Below are 23,153 nucleotides of genomic sequence, written 5' to 3'. Positions count from 1 at the left end.
TAACGTTATCTCTGAAGAAATTAATGAAGATATTAGAGATAAAGTTATCAATGGCTTGGATAATGTTCTGGACTGGAATGATGTGATGGAGCTTGATATAGAGAAAATCTATGGAATTAACTGCAGCCATGTGACAATGGAAAAACTCTTAAGAGATGAGCCAGTGCATTTTGTAAAAAAGAAGAACACAGATATGACTTTACAACAGTATTTCAGCAACTTATTCAGAATGGATGGCAAGAAAATATTTGGGATAGAGGAAATTCCCATCAGACTCTTATTATATGACTATGGCTACAACAGCAAGATTATTATGGAATACTGATAATGGAAGATTGGACACTGAAATTACTGGACTTAACAGGACTATTGAAGATGGAAGATGGAACTAATAGGGATAATGGAATAATGGCTATTGAAATTATTGGACCTAACAGATTCTGATGAGATGGATTAATCGAAATGTTTATTTGGACTATGGTTATGACAATAAGATTATTATAATTATTAACGAGATGGATTAATTGACATGTTTATTTGGAGAAAAATTGATAGATATATTTCTGAAAGAATTGAAACCTCTCTTTGACTTTTTGTGGAAAGAATAAAGTAATGTTTATGAGATTTGATGATTAATTAAGATAACTACTGGAGGAAAGTGATTTTATAATATGATTTAAGAGACAGGATTGTTATATATTGTAGACCTATAACTGATTTGATATGTGACAAATGGGAAGTCAACATTTTATTTTATTTTATTTTTTTGTTTAATCATTTTTGTTTTGTTTTGTTTTTTGTCTTTGAATGTTTTATGATTTTGTTTTCTATGTTTTATGAAAATTTGAATAAAAATTATTGTAAAAAAAAAGAAAACAAGAAGGCCAACCATGCTTAGTGGAGACCTGTTGCCCCAGGGAGTTTTTGAATCAACAAAACACCTTGGATAGCAAAAGACCAATCCCTGCTCCTCCAAGGTCTTAAAACGCTCCTGAAAGCATCCCTGTCCTTGGGACCGTGAAAGAGCGTTCCATAAGGGACAGCAGGGGGAGGCGCAAGAAAGATCCCAGCCTCCGCCTTCCCTCCCTCCAATCTGGCTATTCAGTGAGGGCGGGAAGTGAAAGAAGAGAAGCAGAAGTCTGTGTGCTTTGACTGCAGTTGGTGATGATAAACTCTCTGAGAAGAACAGAGAAAACAGCTAAACTGTTCCTGAATCCCTTATGAGGACTCAGGTGGAAATAGGCTGACTCTATTGTTTGCTGAAGGCAGAAGGCTCCTCCCCTTCCAGCTGGCCACCAGTTAAGTTTTTTTGTGTTATAGTGCTGATCCTGCCTCCAGGAGAGTTAACCCATTTCTGTCTGCTCCACTCCTCCACTGACCAAGGAGCAGGTACATAGCTCCAGGATTCATTAGTGTCACTTGTGGCTCAAGTGGCCTTGGTGGCACTAACTGCCTTCCATCAGTTTCGACTGGTGGCACAGCTGCACCCCTATCTGGACAGGGACATCCTAACTTCTGTTGTCTACACTCTGGTAACTTCTGGGTTAGACTACCATAATGCGTTATGCATGGGGCTGCCTTTGAAGACGATTCAGAAACTGCAGCTAGTGCAGAATTTGGCGGCCAGATTGTTAACAGGGGTAAGTTGATCCGCACATATAACACCAATTCTGGCTCAGTGGTACTGGCTACCGTTTTGTTTCTGAGCTCAATTCAAAGTGCTGGTTTTGACCTATAAAATCTTAGGCGGTTCAGGACCTCAGTATCGCAAGGACCGCCTCTCCCTGCTTGAACCAATCCAGACTGAGTTCGTCATCAGAGGCCCTTCTTTGTGTGCCCCTCCATAGGAGGCTCAGAGGGTAGCAACATGAGAATGGGCCTTTTCAGTGGTATAAGGAAAGTTGCCCCAGGGAGGCATGGCTGGCCCCTTTATCATCTATCTTTAGGTGTCAGATAAAGACCTTCCTTTTCACTAAGGTTTTTGGCCATTGATGTGGGCTGCTTTAATTATTCCTTTTTGGGGGGGGTAAGTTTTTATACTGTATGTTTTTAGATCTGTTTTATAGTTTATGTTATTAAATTTGCTGTAAGTCACTTAGAGACTGCAGGGATGGTGTCTAACAAATGCAATAAATAATAGTATATGAATGCAAATCATAAATATCACAAAAAATGCAAAGAGAACATCTAGATGTATCTTCCTGTTATCCCTAGCAGCAATAGTAGTTATTAACACTGGAATGTCAAAGCTGAGGCTCAAAAAGACTTCTTATGAGAGAGAGTTCCACAATCTAGGGGGCTATCACTGTCACTTTATGCGTTTCTATTTTCTGAACACAACCTGCAACCTCAAACCTCAACAGGTAGCCAGACTTAATGGCATCTCTCAATCGACCTTTGAATGTATCCATTCTGTTTCTAAAAACTCTTTAGCAAAGCCTTATATACTGTCCTCTAATGGATCACTGTGCTCTGCAAGAGAGGGGGTCTCCTACAGGTATCATTTCTAATACTATGTAGAAATCAGACCTTTAGCATGGCAGCCCATACTCTTTTGAAGCCCCCTTACATATCAGACAGTGTTGTCATCTCTACTGCCATTTCAATGCTTACTAAAAACCTTCCTTTCTCAGCAAGTCTTTTAAGTGGAAGGGGTGAGAACTTAACACTTTAGGTCCAACATATTTTTTTATGCCACAGGAAGTAGCAGACCTGAGCAGGGTAGGGTACAAGTGCCCTTTGCTTTTCAGTTATGTCATTCTGTTTCTGAAAGCAGCAAAGGTGAAAGCAGATTGCTGGTACATGAAGTTTCTCTCTTCAATTCTGTGCAGTCTGGCAAACAAGGGCACTGTACACACAAAATGGTTTCCAGATATGGCACTGTTGTGCACCTAAAATAGGACCTAACAAAATATTGCAGACACACCAAGGGCATGCCAATGCAAGCAAGTTCATAGTTACTTATTCTTGCCTTTAACCTTTTAATGTAAATCATCAGCATTCAGTCAAAAAGGTTTCTTATAAAGGACTGTCAACACATTAATATGGGGAGAAAAACTTACCCTTCTAGCAGGGTTCAATAACAAGATCTTGACCAGCTGCCTTTTTCAAAAAATAAAAGTTGACTTGCATTAATGTGGATTTGACAACTCAAATCTGCTAGTGAAAATGTGATTACAGTCCAGTGTTTTAACTTAGTAGACCTACATCAAACAACCCACATCATCGTGACTTTGGGCAACAGTCCAATCTCTTGAACGCATGACACTACCTAAAAAATTGCTTGTTAGATATATTTAAAGCAGCAGCACTAACCAGTATTGCTGGTGGGGGATCAAGTCCTGAAACATCCACAAGAATATCATCATATTTGTCAAAGTTTATCCCTGTCTGGTAATGTGCAAAGATGGCATCTTCATCATCTGGTGGCGGTGGTGGTACATATGTCACCTTTGGACCTGCAAATACAAGATAAATTCAAATACTTAAGAGGCAAACATGACAGCTATACAAGACTTCTCTATTTTTATATATTTTGAGCAACATCCAATGATGTCTGCCTGTTTGGTGCACTGGAAATCCACTTGTGCAACAGGACTTTCAGTTTTTCTTCTCCCTCTTCAGCCGCCCACACCCACAAAATCTGTTATGGAGGGTTTTCCTGTTAGCTGAGCTACTTGCATAAAGCAGACAGAATCCAGAGAGAAAATAAATTCTGATAATACTTCACTGAAGGAAACTGAAAAAGAACAGGATATAACTTAAGAAATAAACAGAGGGTTTTGTCTTTCTTACAGGGGGACAGCTCTAGTTCCAAGCAGAAAGATACACAACAGACAGTAGGAAAACCTCCCTCAGAACTAATCAGCCAATCAAAAAATAAGTCACCTCAGCAAGGATTACACCATTCTGACTGGTTGCTAGGCAACACTGTCCCCCCTTGACCAGCTAGGTTTAAACAGAATTAACCCTTGGGTTACTAACTGAATAATCCCTGCTGTTATACTTCCAACACTTCTAACCTCAGGAGCAGATTTGGGAGACATATATAGAGCTGCAGGGATTGGATAGAAAGGATAACCCCACTGCACAAGCAGATGTCTAATTTTGGGTACAATATAATTAACTATGTCTTCCTTTTCACCAACCCCCACAATCATTTGGCCACAAGATCTTTTGTATTATTTTGCTTGCAAAATTAAATTTTTTATCACTAGAATTTCTTAAGTGATTAATCAAAATAGTGTTTTTCCCCTAAAACAAATTAACTAGTAGATCCCCTCAATCTACTCAGTTTCTTGCAAGAATCAATATGGTTAACAACCTGTACTAGTACATTCCAGTTTCCTTCATTTTTTATATAACATCCAATTACATGCACTATTTTAAACGTGTGCACAAGAAAGCAGTATTGAAAACAAGGCTTAATAGCAAAACTAAGGAAAAAGTGGGAATTACGGGTGATTTTACAATGGGCCCAGACAAATAGGTTAATAAAATATTACTTATCAAGCAATATTCCAAGTTCCCCAAAACTTTTACTAGAATTTGTCATTTTGAAAGTACTATTCTATTTAAAAGTTTTCTTTACAAAAACGCAAGACAATAAGTAACCACCACAAAAGCTGACATCTGAGTGTAATGATAACCATTTAATTGTTATTCCCAAAAGGAAGGTAGAAAATTAATGCTCTAGATCAGCCTTTCCCAACCAGTGTGCCTCCAGATGTCGTTTGACCACAACTCCCATCAGCCTCAGCTAGCATTGCCAACGGTCAGGAAAGATGGGAATTGTAGTCCAACAACATCTGGAGGCACACTGGTTGGGAAATGCTGCTCTAGATATTTTAGTAATATATTATATAGATATTTTTAATATACATATTTTAGTAATATATTAATACAGTAGGGCCCCACTCATATGGCAGGTTAGGTTCCAGACCCCAGACGAAAAGCGAAAACTGCCAAAAAGCAGATTAGCTGTAACGCGGGGATCTGGAACCTAACCCGCTGATTGTGCCAGAGGAGAAGATCAGCTGTAGTGCGCTACCCCTCTTCTGGTGAGATCAGCTGGAGCATGGGGAGCTCCAGTCCCCCCTCCAGCTGATTGCCCTGCTGGCGCTGTATTAGCAAAACGCCAAGAAGCGGGGCGCCAAGAAGCGGGGCCCTACTGTAATCGTTAAGTTTCTTTAATATCTCCCTCTGTACTCCACTTATTCTAATACTTAACATACCTGCCCGATCACCCCCTTCTGCATCACCATCTTGTTTCCACATACCTTAAGTGAAACAAATGTTTGGAAGAAAAGACTTTCAGTAAATGAAGGAAAAGCCAGATATTTTTCAAGTTGCTTTTATTATTAAAACGTGTATGCTGCTTTTTGTTCAGACAATACCAAAACGCTTTACAGAACAATAGTAAGTACAACACAATAAATCAATATTGCAGTAAGACATTATGTTCCATCTGGAAACCTATGTCCTCACTGTGGGAGGCTGTGTGGATCCCAAATTGGCCTCCACAGTCACTTACGGAGTTAAAGACCTTATCTTGGAAGACAATCTTACTTGGCCACAAGTGATGGCCAATGAATGAAAAATGAATGAATGAAGACATTATTACTTAATACAACACTGAAGAACATGCATTAGCAGCTAGGAACTGCCTGAGTTGTTAGCAAAAACATGCAACAGTTGGTGTCTGCCTAATTTCCAACTGGAATCCAGTAAATAGAGCAGGTGCTGCCACAAACAGCCCTGTTAATATACAGCAGGCTGTAGCAGTCAATAGGTCCTCCTCCACAAATCCTAGTGACCAGGTAGTCCATGTCACCTGGACCTCTAAGTAGCAATGATGGATCAAAGAGCACCCTTAGACTACAGGTCTCTTCCTTCAAAGAAAATGCAACCCCATCCAGAATAAGCAAATTCCCCACTCACAGGGTCTCCATCTCATCAGAATTCAATCTGAGTGTACTGGCCCTCATCCAGACATCAAGTCCAGGTCTTTCATAGCTACTCAAGATGTAACGGAAAGAGAGCTGGGTGTCATTAGCATCCTGATGGTAATGCATCCCAAACCTCCTAATTACTCACTCCCAATGGCTTTATATAGATATTAAATAGCACTGGAGACAATATAGTACCTAGAAGCACCCAACAGAACTGCCAGGGGCCAAAGAATAGTCACCTGATGTGACTTTTGGGAACCAGCCATACAGGAAGGGTGGAGCCCAGGGCTGTGGAGTCGGTACGCCAGACCTTCGACTCCAACTCCTCTATTTTTCTACTGTTCGACTCCGACTCCTTCATAAATGGCAAATGTATATTAACTAGTAATAACAAATTTACTGCATTAAAATGGTAGCACAAGGCATTTCATCACCAACACGTGAATCCAGAGCTTGGAAAAGTTACTTTTTAAAATTACAACTCCCATAAGCCCCAGGGATTGGGCTCGTGGGAGTTGCAGTTCAAAAAAGTAACTTTTCCAAGCTCTGGATTCACGTGGTGGTGATGAAATGCCTTGTGCTACCATTTTAATGCAGTAAATTTGTTATTACTAGTTAATATACATTTGCCATTTATGAAGGAGTCGAAGTCAGAGTCTGTACATTTCTACCGACTCCGACTCCACCCAAAATTGCTCCCTACTGCGACTCCACAGTCCTGGTGGAGCCACTAATACAGTGCCTCCAACCCCATCTCACGAAGCCAGTCATGGAAGATACCATGGCTGATGATATTAAAAGCCACTGAGAGATTGAGCAAGTGTAACAGGATTGCACTTACCTGTTCCTTTCCCAATATGGGCCATTAGGTTGACCAAGGCAGATTCAGACCCAAAACCAGGCTGAAATTAGTCTAGATAATCAGTATCCTCCAAGAACATATACCACCACTCTTTCAAGCACCTTCCCCCAAAAAGAGGGTTTTTGTGACTGGGCAGTAGTCTACAGAGGGTTTCTTTAGGAGCAGCCTCACCACCTCTTCCTTAAAGGTGACTGGCACCACACTATTGCATACAGACATACTCACAAGCCACAATGAGCTAGTATTGAGAAAATGAGGCTGGCCAAACCACTACCAGCGTCTTATCCGTGTCCTCAGGTGGCCACAAAACTGATCCCGCAAAACCAGACAAGACTGCACACTGAACACTTCACTATGATCTGTATGAATGGTCCCTATGGAGGCAAGCAATTCTATCCTCTAAGTGCTGAGCAAAGTTGTCACAGCCATCCTTGAGGGCTGTAACACAATTTACTGCAATTAGGTGTCAAATCCCACACTACTTAGAAAAGCTCTGCTTGACAGCTACTCAAATACTGAATTACAGCAGTAAATGTGTTTTATTAATTTATTTTAAAATCTTTCCATCCTGCCCTTCTACCCTATAATAGGGCACTCAGGGAGGCTTACAAAAATAAAATCAAACACGTACATAATAAAATTGTAAACAGTAAAATCACAAAAACATTAAAATAAATTAAAATACATAAAATACAATATACACACACACACATATTATACAGCCACGAGAGTGGCTGTATACTATAGCCAGCGTGGCTTTTTCACATTCCGCAATGTTAAATGGAAAATATCCCCTCATGCCATTCTGAGGCTTCCCATAAGCTCATTTCAAAACAAAACCTTCCAAAACTTAAGTTCTGAACTCAGAAACGCTTGGTTAACAACCCTCTCAATTTTCATGGTGATACACAAAACAGTCAGAGAGAATCTAGAGTTCAAAGTCTAAAAAGAGAGAAAAAAACCCCAGAGCCTTTTTGGACTTTTTTCTCTAAGAGTTCTCATGATCTGTTGAAATTCATTAAAAAGCCATATTCACAGAGTACCTGTAATCCTAACACTGACCTTGCCCCATACTCTGTCCTTCATCTTCTGGAGTTTAAAAGTTAAAAAAATGCCTGGCTGATTTTTAATTAATTTAATAAATTTTGGCTATAAGTCAATCATAACGTGGGGCATGCTCAGTACGAACCAACTGTCAGTGTTCTAAAAGCCTCACAGCTGCTGGGCTTGGCTAATCAGGGGCCACACCCACATCTGACCTTTATTTCACTTGAGACAGTCATGGCTTCCCCCCAAGAATCCTGGGAAGTGTAGTTTGTGAAGAGTGCTGAGAGGAGATTTCTATTCAACTGACAGAGCTCCAATGGCCAGAGTGGTTTAACAGTCAGCCACTCTGTTTGAAGGTCTGTGAGGGAAACAGGGTGTCTCCTAGCAACTCTCAGCACCCTTCACTAACTACACTTCCCAGGATTTTTTGGGACAAGCTGTGACTGTCCAAAGTGAAATAAAGGCCTGGTGTGGATGTGGCCAGGGACAGCTTTAATTTAAATTTGGATGGTCGGCTACATGTGCCTGCTGTAGAATAAAAAGGTGGGGGAAATGCTGAAAAGCAGTGATACTGTTCACAATGTTGTGCTTTTGGAAAGGAAAGGGGCTTCCCTTCTGCCCAGTGCCCACCCACCCAATCTCCTTCCCCTCCCCTCCCTGCCCCTCTCCCAGGTCAGTGTTGGACTACAACCTGGGAGACCAGGGTTCGTATCCCCACACAGCCATGGAGCTGACTAGGTGACCTTGGGACAGTCACTACCTGTCAGCCTCAGAGGAAGGCAATGGTAAACCACCTCTGAATAACGTTTACCATGAAAACCCTATTCAAAGGGTCACCATAGGTGGGGATTGACTTAAAGGCAGTCCATTTCCATTTTCAAACATGATTGCATAGAAATAAATCCCACTGAACTCAAAAAGTATGCAAATGATCAAACACACCCTCCCTCTTGCCCCTTCCCTCCCCCTTCCTTTGCCCATCTCTACCCATCCCCATCCCCTTCCAATCCCTTCCTTCCCCTTTCCCCTCCCCTTCCTCCTCCCCATGGTCAGTTTTACCTATCTTAAGCATGAATGCATAGGAGTAAATCCCATTGAACTCAGTAAGTATGCAAATGATCAGACCTACTTTTCCCCTCCTCCCCTCCCCTCTTCCTCCTCCCCTGCCCACTCCATCCCTCTCCCCTCCCCCCCGGTCAGTTTTACCTATCCTAAGCATTATTGCACAGAAGTAAATTGCACTGAATTCAATTAACATGCAAATGAACAAATCTGTCCTTCTCCACCCCTCCCTCTCCTGCCTGCTCCCCTCCCAGTCCTCCCCTCTGTGTTTCCTCCCCTTCCCCCTCCCCTCCCCATCCCCTGTGGTCAGTTTCACCTATCCTAAGCATGATTGCAGGCGAGTAAATCCCATTGAACTCAATAAGCATGCAAATGATTGATCCATTCTCAGCAAACTTGGACAGGATCCCATTTCTTACCTCCCGGATTAAAAAGCAGGGAAATTCACTAATAGACAAAAAACCTTGCGGTTTAAGAGCATACCTATAGCCAACAGATATTTCTATCAAACTTTTAAAAGCAGGGAAATTGAGCAGCTCTAGTGAATGCACCAGGGGAGCAGGAGACCTGACCTCTCTGAGATATTGTACTGCCCTACAAATTGGTCAAAATGCAAGCACCATTTGGGTTGGTCTTTCACAGTCCAATCTACTTCCTGTGTAGCTTGGAAGAATTTGGTAACATGTGCCTCTGAGCATATGGTGAGTGGTGGCAACACCTGCAATCAGCCCAAATAACAGAAAGAAGACATGTGCTGTGCTGATCTTGTTTTAGCAGGGAGGAAGCAACATTATTAAAACAGTTGATATAGTTCAGATGGTCACTTTGAATATGTCTGATTTCCTTTGTAATTTTAGTGAAGTTTCCTATAGGAAATCATTTTCTTTTGTTTCTATTTCTGTGAATATGTGAAGTACAGCAACACTTTGCAAAATTTAAACTAAAAAAAGCCAAACATAATTGTGGAATAATGGCACTGACTTCTGCAGAATAGTCTCCAGTGGACCTCAGGAGTGTCTCAATTTGCACAAGATAAAACAGTGGGAGGTGAAATATATTCTAGCAAAATGCTAGGTGTGCTCTATGGTTTTAATTTACCGTGCCCACCTTGCCTTAAATGAAGTGGTTTAAACATAGCAGGCTGAAAACATGCATCCTCTTTTTTCCAACAGCTAGTCATTGCTGAAGTAGCAATATATTGTAATCAGTCTGATTTTACATTAAACTGCAGTTTCAGATTCTACTGTTAATGCACCCAAAATAGAAATAAAACAACCTCCAATTTGAAACACAAAAAGCTGTCTTCACCATCATATGACACTGACCAATAAAAAGCTTTGAAATTAATAAAAATAAATTTGACACAGATTTCTGGGACGAATAAGGAGGGAAATAAAATTTTCTAGTTTAGATTCTCTGTAGAAACATTAGTAACACAAGCAAAGTAAGAACACCAACAAACATACAAAAATATAATTCTCTATCTTTGGAGATAGCAGGTGTTGCCACCACTCACCATATGATCAGAGGCACGTTACCAAATTCTTCCAAGCTACACAGGAAGTGGATTGGACTGTGAAAGACCAACCCAAATGGTGTTTGCATTTTGACCAATTTGTAGGGCAGTACAGTATCTCAGAGTGGATGTCAGGTCTCCTGCTCCCCTGGTGTATTCACTGTAGCTGCCGAATTTCCCTGCTTTTTACAGTTTGATAGAAATATCTGTGGACTATAGGTATGTTCTTAAACTGCAAGGTTTTTTGCCTATTAGTGAATATACATATATATAGGGAGTGGTACTAAAGGGATTACAAAGATAAAATTTAATGCAGAAGGCATAAAATCAGTATCAGGCTCTACTTTCAGTCCCTCCCAAAGGCTCTCTGGAACAAGACGGTGTTCAGAAGTCTCCAGAAAACCTACAGGGAGGGAGCAGAGCAGACTTCTTGGGGTAGAGTATTCCAGAGCTTGGGGGCCACAGCTGAAAAACCTCTGTCCCACATGCCTGTCAGTCTAACAATCTTTTATTCCAGGCACTCAGAGAAGACCAGAGGCAGATGATCTTAAATCCTGGGCAGGTACATATGGGTGTAAGTGGTTCCTCAGGTATATTGGTCCAAGGCCATTTAGGGCTTTAAAAGTCAGAACCAGCACTTTGAATTGGGCCTGGAAACAAATTGGGAGCCAGGGGTGATATGCTCCCTGCGCCATGCTCCAGTTAACATTCTGGCTGCTGCATTTTGAACCAACTGCAATTTCCAAACCAACTGGAATTTCTGAACTGTTTTAAAAGGCAGCTCCACATAGTGTGTGTTACAGCAATCAAGCCTTGATGTCACCAATGCATGTGTCACTGTGGCCAAGTCAACTGCCTCCAGGAACGGACACAGCTGGTAGACCAGTTTGAGTTGGCCAAAAGCACTCCTGGCTACTGCAGCCACCTGATATTCAAGCAGCAGGGCAGGATCCAGGAGAACTCCCAAACTGCGGACCTGCTCCCTCAAGGGGAGTGCAACTCCGTCCCTGGTACAGTTTTCCCCTTGACCAGCAGTACTTCCATCTTGTCTGGATTAAGTTTCAGTTTGTTAGCCCACATCTAGCCCTTCACAGCCTCCCTCCCCGCAATCAGGTGGTAGGGAGAGACAGAGCTGAGTGTCATCAGCATATTGATGACAATATACTCCAAATCTCCTGATGACCTCTCCCAGCGGTTTCATATAAATGTTAAAGAGCATGGGAGACAGAATGGAACCTTGCGGTACCCCACAGGCCAACGGCCAGGGTGTCGAGCAGTAGTCTCCCAGCACCACTTTCTGGGTCCTGTCCATCAGCTAGGACTGGAGCCACTGCAAAACAGTGCCTCCCAATCCCATCCCAGCTAGACAGCCCAGAAGGATGCCATGGTCGATTGTATCGAAGGCCGCCAAGAGGTCCAGCAGCACCAACAGGGATGCACTCCGCAAAAGTCAACAGGGCGACTAAGGCAGTCTGTCCCATGACCAGGACTGAAGCCTGATTGAAAAGGGTCTAGATGGTCCAATTCATCCAGGAAAGCTTGGAGCTGAGCAGCCACTGCCCTCTCAATCACCTTGCCCAGAAAGGGGAGATTAGAGACTGAGTGGAAGTTGTTAAGATCCGCAGGGTCTAAGGAAGGCTTTTTTAACAAAGGTCTTATCACAGCCTCCTTCAACAATGTTGGCATAGAACCTTCCCTTAGGGAGGTGTTAATTAAATATGCCAACCAGTCAGCCACTCACCCTCTGGCAGATTTGATTAACCAGGATGGACAAGTGTCAAGGGAACAAGTAGTGGCCCTCGATTCTTCCAAAATCCTGTCTGCATCCTCAGGCTTTACAAGCTGAAAAGTATCCATAGAAAAATGACTAGAGGAAGCTTCGGGAACATCTGGCACAACTGTAGTTAATGAGGAGTCCAAGTCAGTCTGAATGAGAGCAATTTTATCTGCAAAGTGCCTCGCAAACATGTCACAGCGAGCAACTGAGGGCTCAGAGTCTAATGTAGGGCCAGAGCCCAAAAGACCCCGGACCACCTGGAAACGCATTGCCGGACAACACTGAGCAGATGCGGTGGTGGCAGAGAAGTGCACTTTCTTCGCTGCCATCACCACCATGATAGGCTTGAAAATAAGCTCTATCCTGTGTTCGATCAGAAGCAGACTGAGTTTTTCTCCATTGTCGCTCTAGCTGTTGTCCCTGCCGCTTCATCAGGCCTAAGGTTCAAGTAAACCAACGTGTATTATGGGCCTTCCCTGACGGGAGAGGGAGCTTTGGAGCAATAGCGTCTACCGCCCAGGTCACCTCTGTATTCCAGAGATTGACCAGGGCTTCGGCAGTATATCCAGCCATGCTGGGAATATCCCCAGAGCATTCAGCAAACTATCTGGATCTGTGAGTCTCCGGGGGCTGACCATCTTAATCCCCACTCTGTCTCCCTGATCCAACACCAGGCACACACATTCAAAGCTGGCGGTGTTAGGGACAGGGTACCTGACAGGGGAAATAGATTCCCTGCAGACAATTGCGACCCCACCTCCCCGTCCCCTGGATCTAGGCTGCTGGAGTGCCACAAAACCTGGTGGGCAGAGCTGGGAGAGACCTACTCTGCCTTGGTCTTTTAGCCAGGTTTCGGTAATACAAGCAAGGTCAGTAAAGTGAGCCTTCTCTACTGCCCTCACTGTGATGCTCTAGACATTATGGTGGACTCTTGCAAATGTTCAGTCACCTGTACAGCAAGTCTAATACCATTAACTCTTAACTGTTGGCTGGCATCTCTCACTGCTCAAAGCTCCAGAGAAAATCATGGAGCGGCCTGAGCTCGTGTCGGAGAAGGTGCTCAGGGGTTATATCAATGACCAGATGTACCTCACTGTTCCACTGTTCAAGACTAAGTATTCAACAGGATCGCCAGCCTTAGCTACAAGAAATTTTCTCAAAGCTCCCAGGGGTTGGGAGGAGGGGCAAAGAGACCATCTTAATAGGTTCAACTCTGCAGACAGGGATTAATGCTGTGAGACCAGATTTTACCAGGAAATGGTCTGACCAAAACAACGGGATTATCTCAAACCTCTCCCTTCTTCCAGATCATGCCCCTCACACCCCAAGCGGCAGACCAAGATATGTCTTGATCTGTGCACTGATGACAAGCTGAGACAGTTCAATGGTTGTCAGAGACCATGAAGTCCCAAGCTTGTCCACTCAAGATAGAATTGGCATGGATGCTGAAGTACACAAAAACAATTATCTTGTTCTTATGCCAGAGCAACCTTCTTAGCTAAGCAACCAGGCACCTGAGAGATGGAGGGAGGGCCAGAAGATGGAATGGCTTGCACACATTCTCTTAAGAGTGACTAGGAATTGTCAACAATTTCACTGAAATAAAAAACTTAGCACTAGACTTCCCAACTGTCTGCAGGTTTGCTATCTTTGTGGACTAATCATGAATGCAGTGAATTTCTTCAACACCAGACTTTTTTAAAAAAAAACACTGAACTTTGCTTTGCTAATGTGAAACTGACAAGCCTGTGTCTGCTTTGCAGCCCATGTTTTTGCTTTGCTCAGCCTGCCTTTTGTTTTGTAGCCCCTCTGCTCAGATGCTTTTTGTTAATTTTAAACTGATAACCCTATTATTTTGCTCAGTCAAGGTGAAAATGACCAAGCTGCAGGTTTGGTTTGCAGTAAAGAGATCTCTTGCTTCTACTGGGGCTGGAGGGAAGATCAAATACCATTTGGGGGTAAGGAGGAGGGGGAATTGGGTGGGTGGGCACTGGGCATAGGGAAAGCTGCTTTCCTTTCAGAAATAAAACATTGTTAACAATATTGTTATTTTTTGGAAGAGGGAAAACAGAACGGTAAAAGCTAAGGATAACAGAAAAATAACCCGAAATGAATGAATTCCAACAGGCACCAACAAGCAGATCCCATCCCTAACAGTGACATCCACCCTCACTAAAAAACACTATCTTCCTCTGCCCATGGTCACTGTAACAGGGACACCATTTCTATTCTCCCATCTGTTTATTTATTTATTTATTTTATTTGTTTCATTTATAGACCGCCAATAGCGAATAGCTCTCTGGGCTGTGTACAAAAGGTTAAAATACAAAATATGACAATAAAATCAAGCTACACACAATAATGTTATAAACATTTAAACATTTAACAGTTAAAATGCCTGGGAGCATAGCCAGGTCTTAACGTGGCGCCGGAAAGACAGCAGCGTAGGCGCCAGGCGTACATCTTCGGGGAGGCTGTTCCACAGTTCGGGGGCCACTACAGAAAAGGCCCTGGATCTAGTAACTATCCTCCGGGCTTCCCGATGAGTTGGTACCCGGAGGAGGGCCTTAGATGCTGAGCGAAGTGACCGGGTAGGTTCATAGCGGGAGAGGCGTTCCACAAGATATTGCGGTCCCACACCGTGTAAGGCTTTATAGGTCAAAACCAGCACCTTGAATCTGGCTCGGAAGCAAATAGGTAGCCAATGCAAACGGGCCAGAACAGGTGTTATATGCGCTGATCGGCTAGTTCCCGTCAACAATCTGGCTGCCGCGTTTTGCACTAGCTGGAGTTTCCGAACTGTCTTCAAGGGCAGCCCTACGTAGAGCGCGTTACAGTAGTCCAGTCTAGAAGTTACCTGAGCATGAATAACTGAGGCGAGGTCATCCCTGTCCAGATGAAAACCAACCCAAGCTCCCACCTCCTGAACACCCAATCATATACACCAGCAATACCACACTTTACACATCCCAACACTTGCTCACTTCAAACACACTTACTTCTTCCAGAACCTGCAATTACCTCTTCATTGCTTCCTTTGTAGCCACCTGTTTAAAAAAGTTAAAGTGAAGTTTTGTGGGACTATAGATAAAGCAGCTTTAACAGTACGATTAGAATGGAATTGGCAACTATATGGAAGAATCTTACCCTAACAACAGTTCAAAATGAATTCAGGCTTGAGAGTTGGCCAGGATGTGATAAAATTATTAGGCACCAAAGTAAATGCTGAACTTATAACAACCTTGCTCAGAGACAGTAAAAAGTGAAAATAGGAATGTTATGATTAAGTCAATCTAGAGCAAGTTTTGATAAAATTCTGAATGGTTCAAAAATCACAGAAATAAGGTGACCTAAGGCGGCCTAATTCGTTTTTAGACTTTTGAGTCTTGTTTCTATAAGGTAAGAGTATCTATGTAAACAACTGATTCTTACCTCTGCCTCCTTTTCCTCTATTTTCAGAGTCACCTGAAAAACAAATGCTTAGAAGAATAATTATGGTTACAAATGAAGATCACTAGACTGTGCATGGGATTCTTGGCTGTTTAAAATATTAAATCATAGACATATACAATTTTCAAATCTGTACCAGAGGGACAAAGGAAATAAGCCAACCACATAATCAAATTTTACTTTCAATTCTTACCAGCTGAAGCACCAAACCCTCCTCTTTTAGATCCAAAGCCACCAAAGTTCTGTCTTCCATCTTGCTTCTCATTTTCGTCATCTGTCACAGTTGAACCCAAATATAAGGATTTATTCAGTTGTACGTATTGGAAGTTTTTCATGGAAAGGTGAAATATAAATATTTCAAATATTAAAAATATTGTTTCTAAAATAGTACTCTCATTAGCAATTTTTTAAAACATACAAACAGTAATACACCTAATCAAAGAAAGGCACAATTATTATACAGATCAATAATAAATCGTTTGAATGAATACAAACTTAAACCACACCTGCTTCAGCCAAATACTGAAAAACCATATTGTATTTCTGAAACTGTCAAGTTTGTCTTATAGTAATTGATAAGAACAGACCAATTTGAAATCAATTTGTATTTTTGTTCTTATTCTTATAAAATACATGTCTAAAACAGGGGTTGTCAGCATTTTTGGACTAGAGCGCCCATTTCAAATTGTGAGACAGTCCTGGCACCACCAGTCACAAAATGGCTGCCATGGGACATGGCATAACACAAAATGTCTAACATGGGGGGCATAACACAAAATTAGACAGTAGTCACAGTGAAGTTTTTCTCATAATAATAAGAGAGCCACATAAGACAGCCAGGTGGTCTAATAGTTAGGGTGTTGGGCTATGACCTGGGAGACCAGGATACAAATCCCCACTCAGCCATGAAGCTCACCAAGTGACCTTGGGCCAGTCATTGCCTCTCAGCTTAACCTACTTCACAGGCTTATTGTGAGGATAAAAAGGGGAGAACCATGTACACCACCTTGAGCTCCTTGGAGAAAAGGTGGGATATAAATGCAAGAAACAAATGAACAAATAATATATTTCCATACTAGAAAACGCTCAACCTGCTTCTCCCTAATACCAACCCTAATTGAAGCCTAGGCTCCCATCTTGTACTTGCTTACCTGGAAGTAAGCCACATTAAATACAAAGACTTAATCCTGTGTACACATGTATGCCATTGTACTGCAAGTGATTTCTTAATGAGTGCCTGCTCTTTAGCTCCCTCAAAGCAAGAGACCTAAGCCTCTTTGCAAAATTTTCACATTTGCTTTTGGGGATCTTTAACATTCAGGGGTCAGGGGAGTGGTTAATGCCTCTCTACAAGAAGGCAGAATTCCATCATGCTTAAAGGAGGCAGTTATAAGACCACTGCTGAAAAAGCCCTCCCTGGATCCCGCTGTACTGGGTAACTACCGGCCAGTCTCCCAATACTCCATTTCTAGGCAAGATAGTAGAGTGTGTGGTGGTCGCCCAACTCCAGAGATTCTTGGATGATACGGATTATCTGGATCCATTTCAATCTGGTTTTAGGCCTGGCTATGAGACAGAGACGGCTTTGGTCGCCTTGGTGGATGACCTACGCACAGAACTGGACAGGGGGAGTGTGTCCCTGTTGGTTCTACTGGACCTCTCAGCGGCTTTCGATACCATCTATCATGGTATTCTTCTGGGCCGCCTTGCCGAGATGGGACTTGGGGGCACTGTGTTACAGTGGCTTCAGTCCTTCCTGGAGGACCGAACCCAGAAGGTGGTACTGGGGGACTCCTGCTCAACCCCTTGGCCATTGACCTATGGGGTCCCTCAGGGTTCAGTTTTGTCCCCCATATTATTTAACATTTACATGAAACCGCTGAGAGAGGTTGTCCGGGGTTTTGGGGTTCGGTGCCATCAGTATGCTGATGACACTCAACTCTATTTCTCTTTTCCACCTAAAGCCAAGGAAGCCGTACAGGTCCTTAACCAGTGCCTGACATCAGTGATGAACTGGATGAGGGCAAACAAGTTGAGATTAAATCCTGGTAAAACAGAGGTACTCCTGGTCAGTCGGAGGGCAGATCAGGGAATAGGGATTCAACCGGAACTGGATGGGGTCGCACTTCCCCTGAAGTCTCAGGTTCGCAGTTTAGGTGTACTACTGGACTCAGCTTTGAATTTTGAGGCCCAGATTACTGCTGTGTCCAGGGGCGCATTTGTCCAATTAAAACTGGTGCGCCAGCTGCGCCCGTTCCTGGATCTGCCTGATCTGACTAGGGTGATGCATGCCTTGGTTACATCCCACTTAGACTACTGTAACTCGCTCTACGTGGGGCTGCCTTTGAAGACTGTTCGGAAACTTAAATTGGTACACAGAGCTGCAACCAGAGTGCTAACCAGGGCTGGTTACAGGAATCATACAACCCCCGTTACGACAGCTCCACTGGCTGCCAATTTGTTTCCGGTCACAATTCAAAGTGCTGGTTTTGACCTACAAAGCCCTATACGACTCAGGTCCAGGCTATTTGGCAGATCGTATCTCCCTACATGAACCTGCCTGGGATTTGAGATCTTCAGGTGAGGCCCTTCTTGTGCTCCCCACACCTTCACAAGTACATATGATGGGGACATGAGATAGGGCCTTTTCACTGGCCGCCCCTAGGCTATGGAATTCCCTTCCGAGTAAGGTGCGATTAGCTCCCTCCTTGCTGTCTTTTTGGCGACAAGTAAAGATTGTTTTATTTCAACGGGCATCTGGGATAGAGATCGACTAGGATTAAGTGCCCTAGGATTGGTGACTACATTATATGGTCTTATTATTTTAAACTGTCTGCTGTTTTTAACGTATGCTTTATGGTTTTAATTTTTCTCAAAGTTTAATTCTATTTTTATTTTTTAAGTCAAATTTCTTTATTGCAATAGCCCACAGACCTCAGCAATCGGAAAATTAAAACACATACATATAAAACATAGTCAGTAACAATAAGTAAAAGGACTTGAGCCTAAGCAAGTTCTTCCTTATCTGCATGGCCTGATTTATAAATTTGCCTACGCATAAGGTAATAGATTCATCAGAGCCCTGAAGAACAGTTAAAAATGTATTTTTAGACCAGCCTGGGAATAATGAAAGAATTGGAGATAAAAGATCATTTCTAAGAGAATCATAGAATTTACAGTAAAATAAAACATGCGAGACGGTCTCAATCTCTTGTGCATTGCATGGACAATACCTAAGGTTCCTTGGAGTCTTATCTATTTTTAATTGTATACTTTGTATGTTTTAATGGTGTGTTGTTTTTAGTTGTAAGCCGCTCTGAGTCCTATTGGAAAAAGGGCGGGGTAGAAATAAAGTTTATTATTATTATTATTCACCCATACTTATTGTATAGTAGTATTTGCTGAAAATAACTTCTAGTCACTACCTGATCTCAGGGAAACCATCACAGGAAAGATCCATCCTGGTTACTAGGGAAAAAGGGAGGATAAACTATGGAGATAATCCAAGGACTGGCGGGGGAGAAGAGAGAGAAGCAGGAAAAGTGCACTAAAGGGAGGGGAAAACAGCAGCTCTTGAAGACCCCAGGGATTCCTATTGCCTGGAGCCAAACAGCTCACTTATTACTCACAGCTCTGACTTCACTCATTGGCTAATAACATTGACAGATGGGAGCAGCCAGGCTGGCTCATTTCACAGAAATCACTTAGTAGGATACTTCCATATTTTCCTCCAAAACTCTTTCAAGGAGGGCTAGAGACTTACTTAAAAAACACACCCTGAAAGCTCGTAGTCTGGGCCACCTACAAGCGGCACAACTAAAGGCTTTTGCAGGCATTATGGAGCCCATCAATGCTAGGTTGGCGACCCCTAGTCTAAGGCATTAAGACATTTCTCCCACATTTTTTCTACTACTCTGTTGTATGTGTTCTTTCCCATATGTGCACTGAAGTACTACCTCAGTTTTGTCTTTCCTGCGTTCAAACACATCCTGATGATCTTATGAAGTTATAACTCATCCTGATGATCTTCAATACCAATGGGAGAAACAGCTTATACATTTGGGATAACAGACAAGCCTTGGTCTTCAACTGTTAGTAACTAATGATTCTTCAAGGCAAGTTTTTCAAGCAAGTACAGTGCCTCGCAAAAGTAATCAGATTCCTGACCAATGCTCTCATATTACTGAATTACAAATGGTTCATTGTAAATTCATTCTGTATATTTTATTTTGAAACACTGAAACTCAAAATCAATAACTGTAAGGTGACATTGGTTTTATGTTGGGAAATGTTTTGTTCATACAGAATGAAGTTACAGTGTACCATTTGTAATTCAGTAATACGGGAATGTTGGTCAGAGGTTTGATTACTTTTGCAAGGCACTGTATACTTGCTATGCTGACAAAATGTTTTTCAACTACAATACCCATTTGATACACTTTCATTTCTAGATTCTCCAGGCTAGAATTTTACTTCATTACAAACATAATTAAAAGCCATAGAGCTTACTTGTAAATCGCCCAAATCCACCTCTGCTAGATCCTCTTCCACCCCTATGAGCACCACCACCGCTCATTCCTTGAAAACAAAATACAAACAGTCTTTGATCAATAACTTGAGATACATTGGCAGACACTAGCTCAATTCAGACATTATGCTGAATTATGATTAAAGTTTAACAACTTAACTACAGTTTGGATAATATCTGGATAGTTCTGGACACGGAACCATTTTATTCACCAGAAAGGTATTTCTCTGGGGGCACCAAGACACTGCCAAGTGAGTACTATCTTCCTTTGCTAGTGCTGGAGGCAGGAAAGAATTAACACTCCAACAGACCATCACCACAGCGTGCTAGTTTGCCATCCGGCCAAGCTTAAAAACATGACCTCATAACAGAAATGTATACACTGACAACATTCAATGAACTGTAACTAACTTGAAACTAAAAACTTGCACACCGCTAGGTCTCTTTATTGGCCCTTTAGTCTCCCCATCCATTTTTTAAAATGAACTTCATTGCCCTTTTGCATCCCAGGGTGGGCCTTGGCGGTGTCCTGCTGCCCCCAGAGAAGCACCTTTCTGGTGAGTAAAACAGTTCCTTCTCCAGTGGGCACCAGGACACCCCCAAGTGGGATGTTCCAAAGTTGCCCAATTGTATGGGTGGGCCATAACTCGTTAATAATCTTTCAGCACCTGCTGGATAACTTGTCTACTAAAAGCTGCTTCTGCAGATGCGTAAATGTCTTACAATGTTTAGTGAAAGTATTGGGGTTTGGCCAAGTGGCTGCCCAACAAATATCTTGTAGAGGTACATTTGTTGATTATCTGCAGTAGCAGCCTCTGCTCTTGTTGAATGTGCCACAATACCTGGTCGACGTGGCATGTGCAGCCAACTATACGCTAAGGCAATACACCCCTTGCCAGAGTAGAAGATGACATCTTTTTACCCAGAGTGGTTGGATGACAAGACACGTACAACCAATCTGTCTGCCTTATCGATCTTGTCCTATTAACAGGAACCTGAAGTACTGTTCACACATCTAAGGAATGCCAAGCATGCTCTAGAGCATGCTGTGGTGATGGGCAAAATGTTGGCCACACTAACTCCTGCTGATGGTGAAAGGCTGTATTAACTTTTGGAATGAATGCAGAATCTGTTCAGAGTATGACTCTGTTGCTGTGAAAAATACAAAGACGTTTTGCTACTAAGAGTGCTCCTAGTTCAGACACCCGTCTGACGTTATTGCCACCAGGAATAGCACCTTGGAAGACACTTGCAGAGTGGAAGTTTTCAGTGGTTCAAAAGGTGGCTTTTGGAAAGATAACACTTTGTGAAGATCCTATGTAGGAAACCGATGGTGAACAGGTGCCCAAGTCAGAGAAGCACCTCTTGAGAACTGTTTCAGATACAGATGAGCACCCACTGACTCAGATGAAGAATTAGAAAGCACTGTTGCCAATGCTCGTCTCTGCAAGGTATTGGGCTTCAACCTGTGCTTTAAGCCATCGTTTAAAAAGGATAACTCCACAATTCCAGACTTCACGCTCTTACATGGTTGTTTTTGCACCATCGCAAAAATACTGCCCAGGTATACTAATAGTTTCTTACTGTGGAAGGCCTTTGAGATGCCAATAAGGTAGTTACAACCTTCGCTGGCAACCCTGCTCTCAGCAGGGTTGCTCAGCTTCCATGCAGTTAAGCTCAACCACTGGAGATCAGGGCGCCTTAGGGCCCCCTGTAGTAACAAATCTAAACGAAGAGGCAGAGACCATGGAGGCTCCACAGATCAGTTGATTAGTTCTGAGAACCATGGCCTCCTCAGCCAATCTGGTGTGACTAGATGCTGGCCGACTCTAACTTCAGCACTCAAGCCAACAAAGGAAATGGGTGAGTGTGTGTAAAGAGTTCCTGTTGGCAAAAGAGAATTCAGGGCATCTACATCTTCTGCTACCAACAACGGGTACAGAGTGTAGTATTTTCTCAGCTGACGATTGACACCTGAAGCAAAAAAGTCCACATCCATCCTTCCAAACCTTTTGTGGATCAGTTTGAATACCTCCTTGTGAAGTTGCCACTCTCCCAGCAACACATCCTGTCTGCTTAACCAATCTGCTTGTATATTGTCCACTCCCCTTATGTATTCTGCTGTCAGTGAGTGCAGAGCCTTTTCTGCCCAGGATAGCAATCTTGATGCCTCCAGATGAAGCATCCATGATTTTGTCCCTCCTTGATGGTTTACGAATGCTTTCACAGAATTGTTGGTCCTCAACATCACATGCTTGAGATGGAGAAATGGCGCAAAATGCTGCACGAAGTTCCAGTAAGTTCATGTTTTGTTTTGTTTCCTGAGGACACCATGATCCCTGTTGAATGTGCTCTTTGCAGTGAGCGCCCCAACCATGTAGACTTGCATCTGTTGGAACAATCTTCCATGGTAGGTCCTTTAGAGGAACACCTCTGCATAAGTTGCAATCATTTGTCCACCACCGCAGAGCTGCCCTCAATTGTGCAGATAGTGGAATGTGGACATGCCTGAAATGTGTTATCTGCCACTGGTAAGGTAGCAATGTCCACTGTAGAAGCCAAATGTGAAATCTGGCCCATAGTGTAACTTGGATAGTCGAGACTACCATCCCCAAAACCTTTGCTAAGACCATTAGATCCTCTGTGGTTCTCCCCAGCACTGGTTGAACAGCCAGTTTTATCTTCTCCACTCTCTCTTCAGAAAGGTATTTTCTCCCATTCTGTGTCTATCATTGCTCTCAGATGCTGCAGGTGTTGCTGGTGAATCAAATCACTCTTCGTTATTTTCACCACGAACCAGTAATCCTTGAAAGCTGCTAGGGTGACTTGAATTTCTTGATATGCTGACTGCCACCGAATCAAAATGTCATCTGAGTATGGGTACAGATGCACCCCCTCTTGATGAAGATGAGCCACAAAGGCCACCATTATTTTTGTGAAGACCCTTGGATCTGATACCA

At 42.7% G+C, this 23,153-nt stretch overlaps 1 protein-coding gene across 8 annotated transcripts in view; it reads right to left on the bottom strand.

The window, feature by feature from the left end:
- The window catches only part of DDX4 (DEAD-box helicase 4), an 88,834-nt gene that overhangs the window by 32,546 nt on the left and 33,135 nt on the right, over nt 1–23,153 (bottom strand). For all 8 annotated transcript variants that reach the window (XM_061618121.1, XM_061618141.1, XM_061618130.1 and 5 more), the window contains 6 exons: nt 20,175–20,243; nt 15,859–15,939; nt 15,648–15,680; nt 15,215–15,262; nt 5,235–5,279; nt 3,316–3,458 (listed from right to left, as the gene is read on the bottom strand). In XM_061618121.1, the coding sequence (XP_061474105.1) occupies nt 3,316–3,458; nt 5,235–5,279; nt 15,215–15,262; nt 15,648–15,680; nt 15,859–15,939; nt 20,175–20,243 (419 nt within the window). The remainder of the gene's footprint in view (nt 1–3,315; nt 3,459–5,234; nt 5,280–15,214; nt 15,263–15,647; nt 15,681–15,858; nt 15,940–20,174; nt 20,244–23,153) is intronic.

The sequence above is a fragment of the Rhineura floridana genome, chromosome 1, assembly GCF_030035675.1.
Source record: "Rhineura floridana isolate rRhiFlo1 chromosome 1, rRhiFlo1.hap2, whole genome shotgun sequence".
NCBI lineage: Eukaryota > Metazoa > Chordata > Lepidosauria > Squamata > Rhineuridae > Rhineura > Rhineura floridana.
Note: the sequence above shows the minus strand (reverse complement) of the source record. Positions and strands in the feature narration are given on the sequence as shown.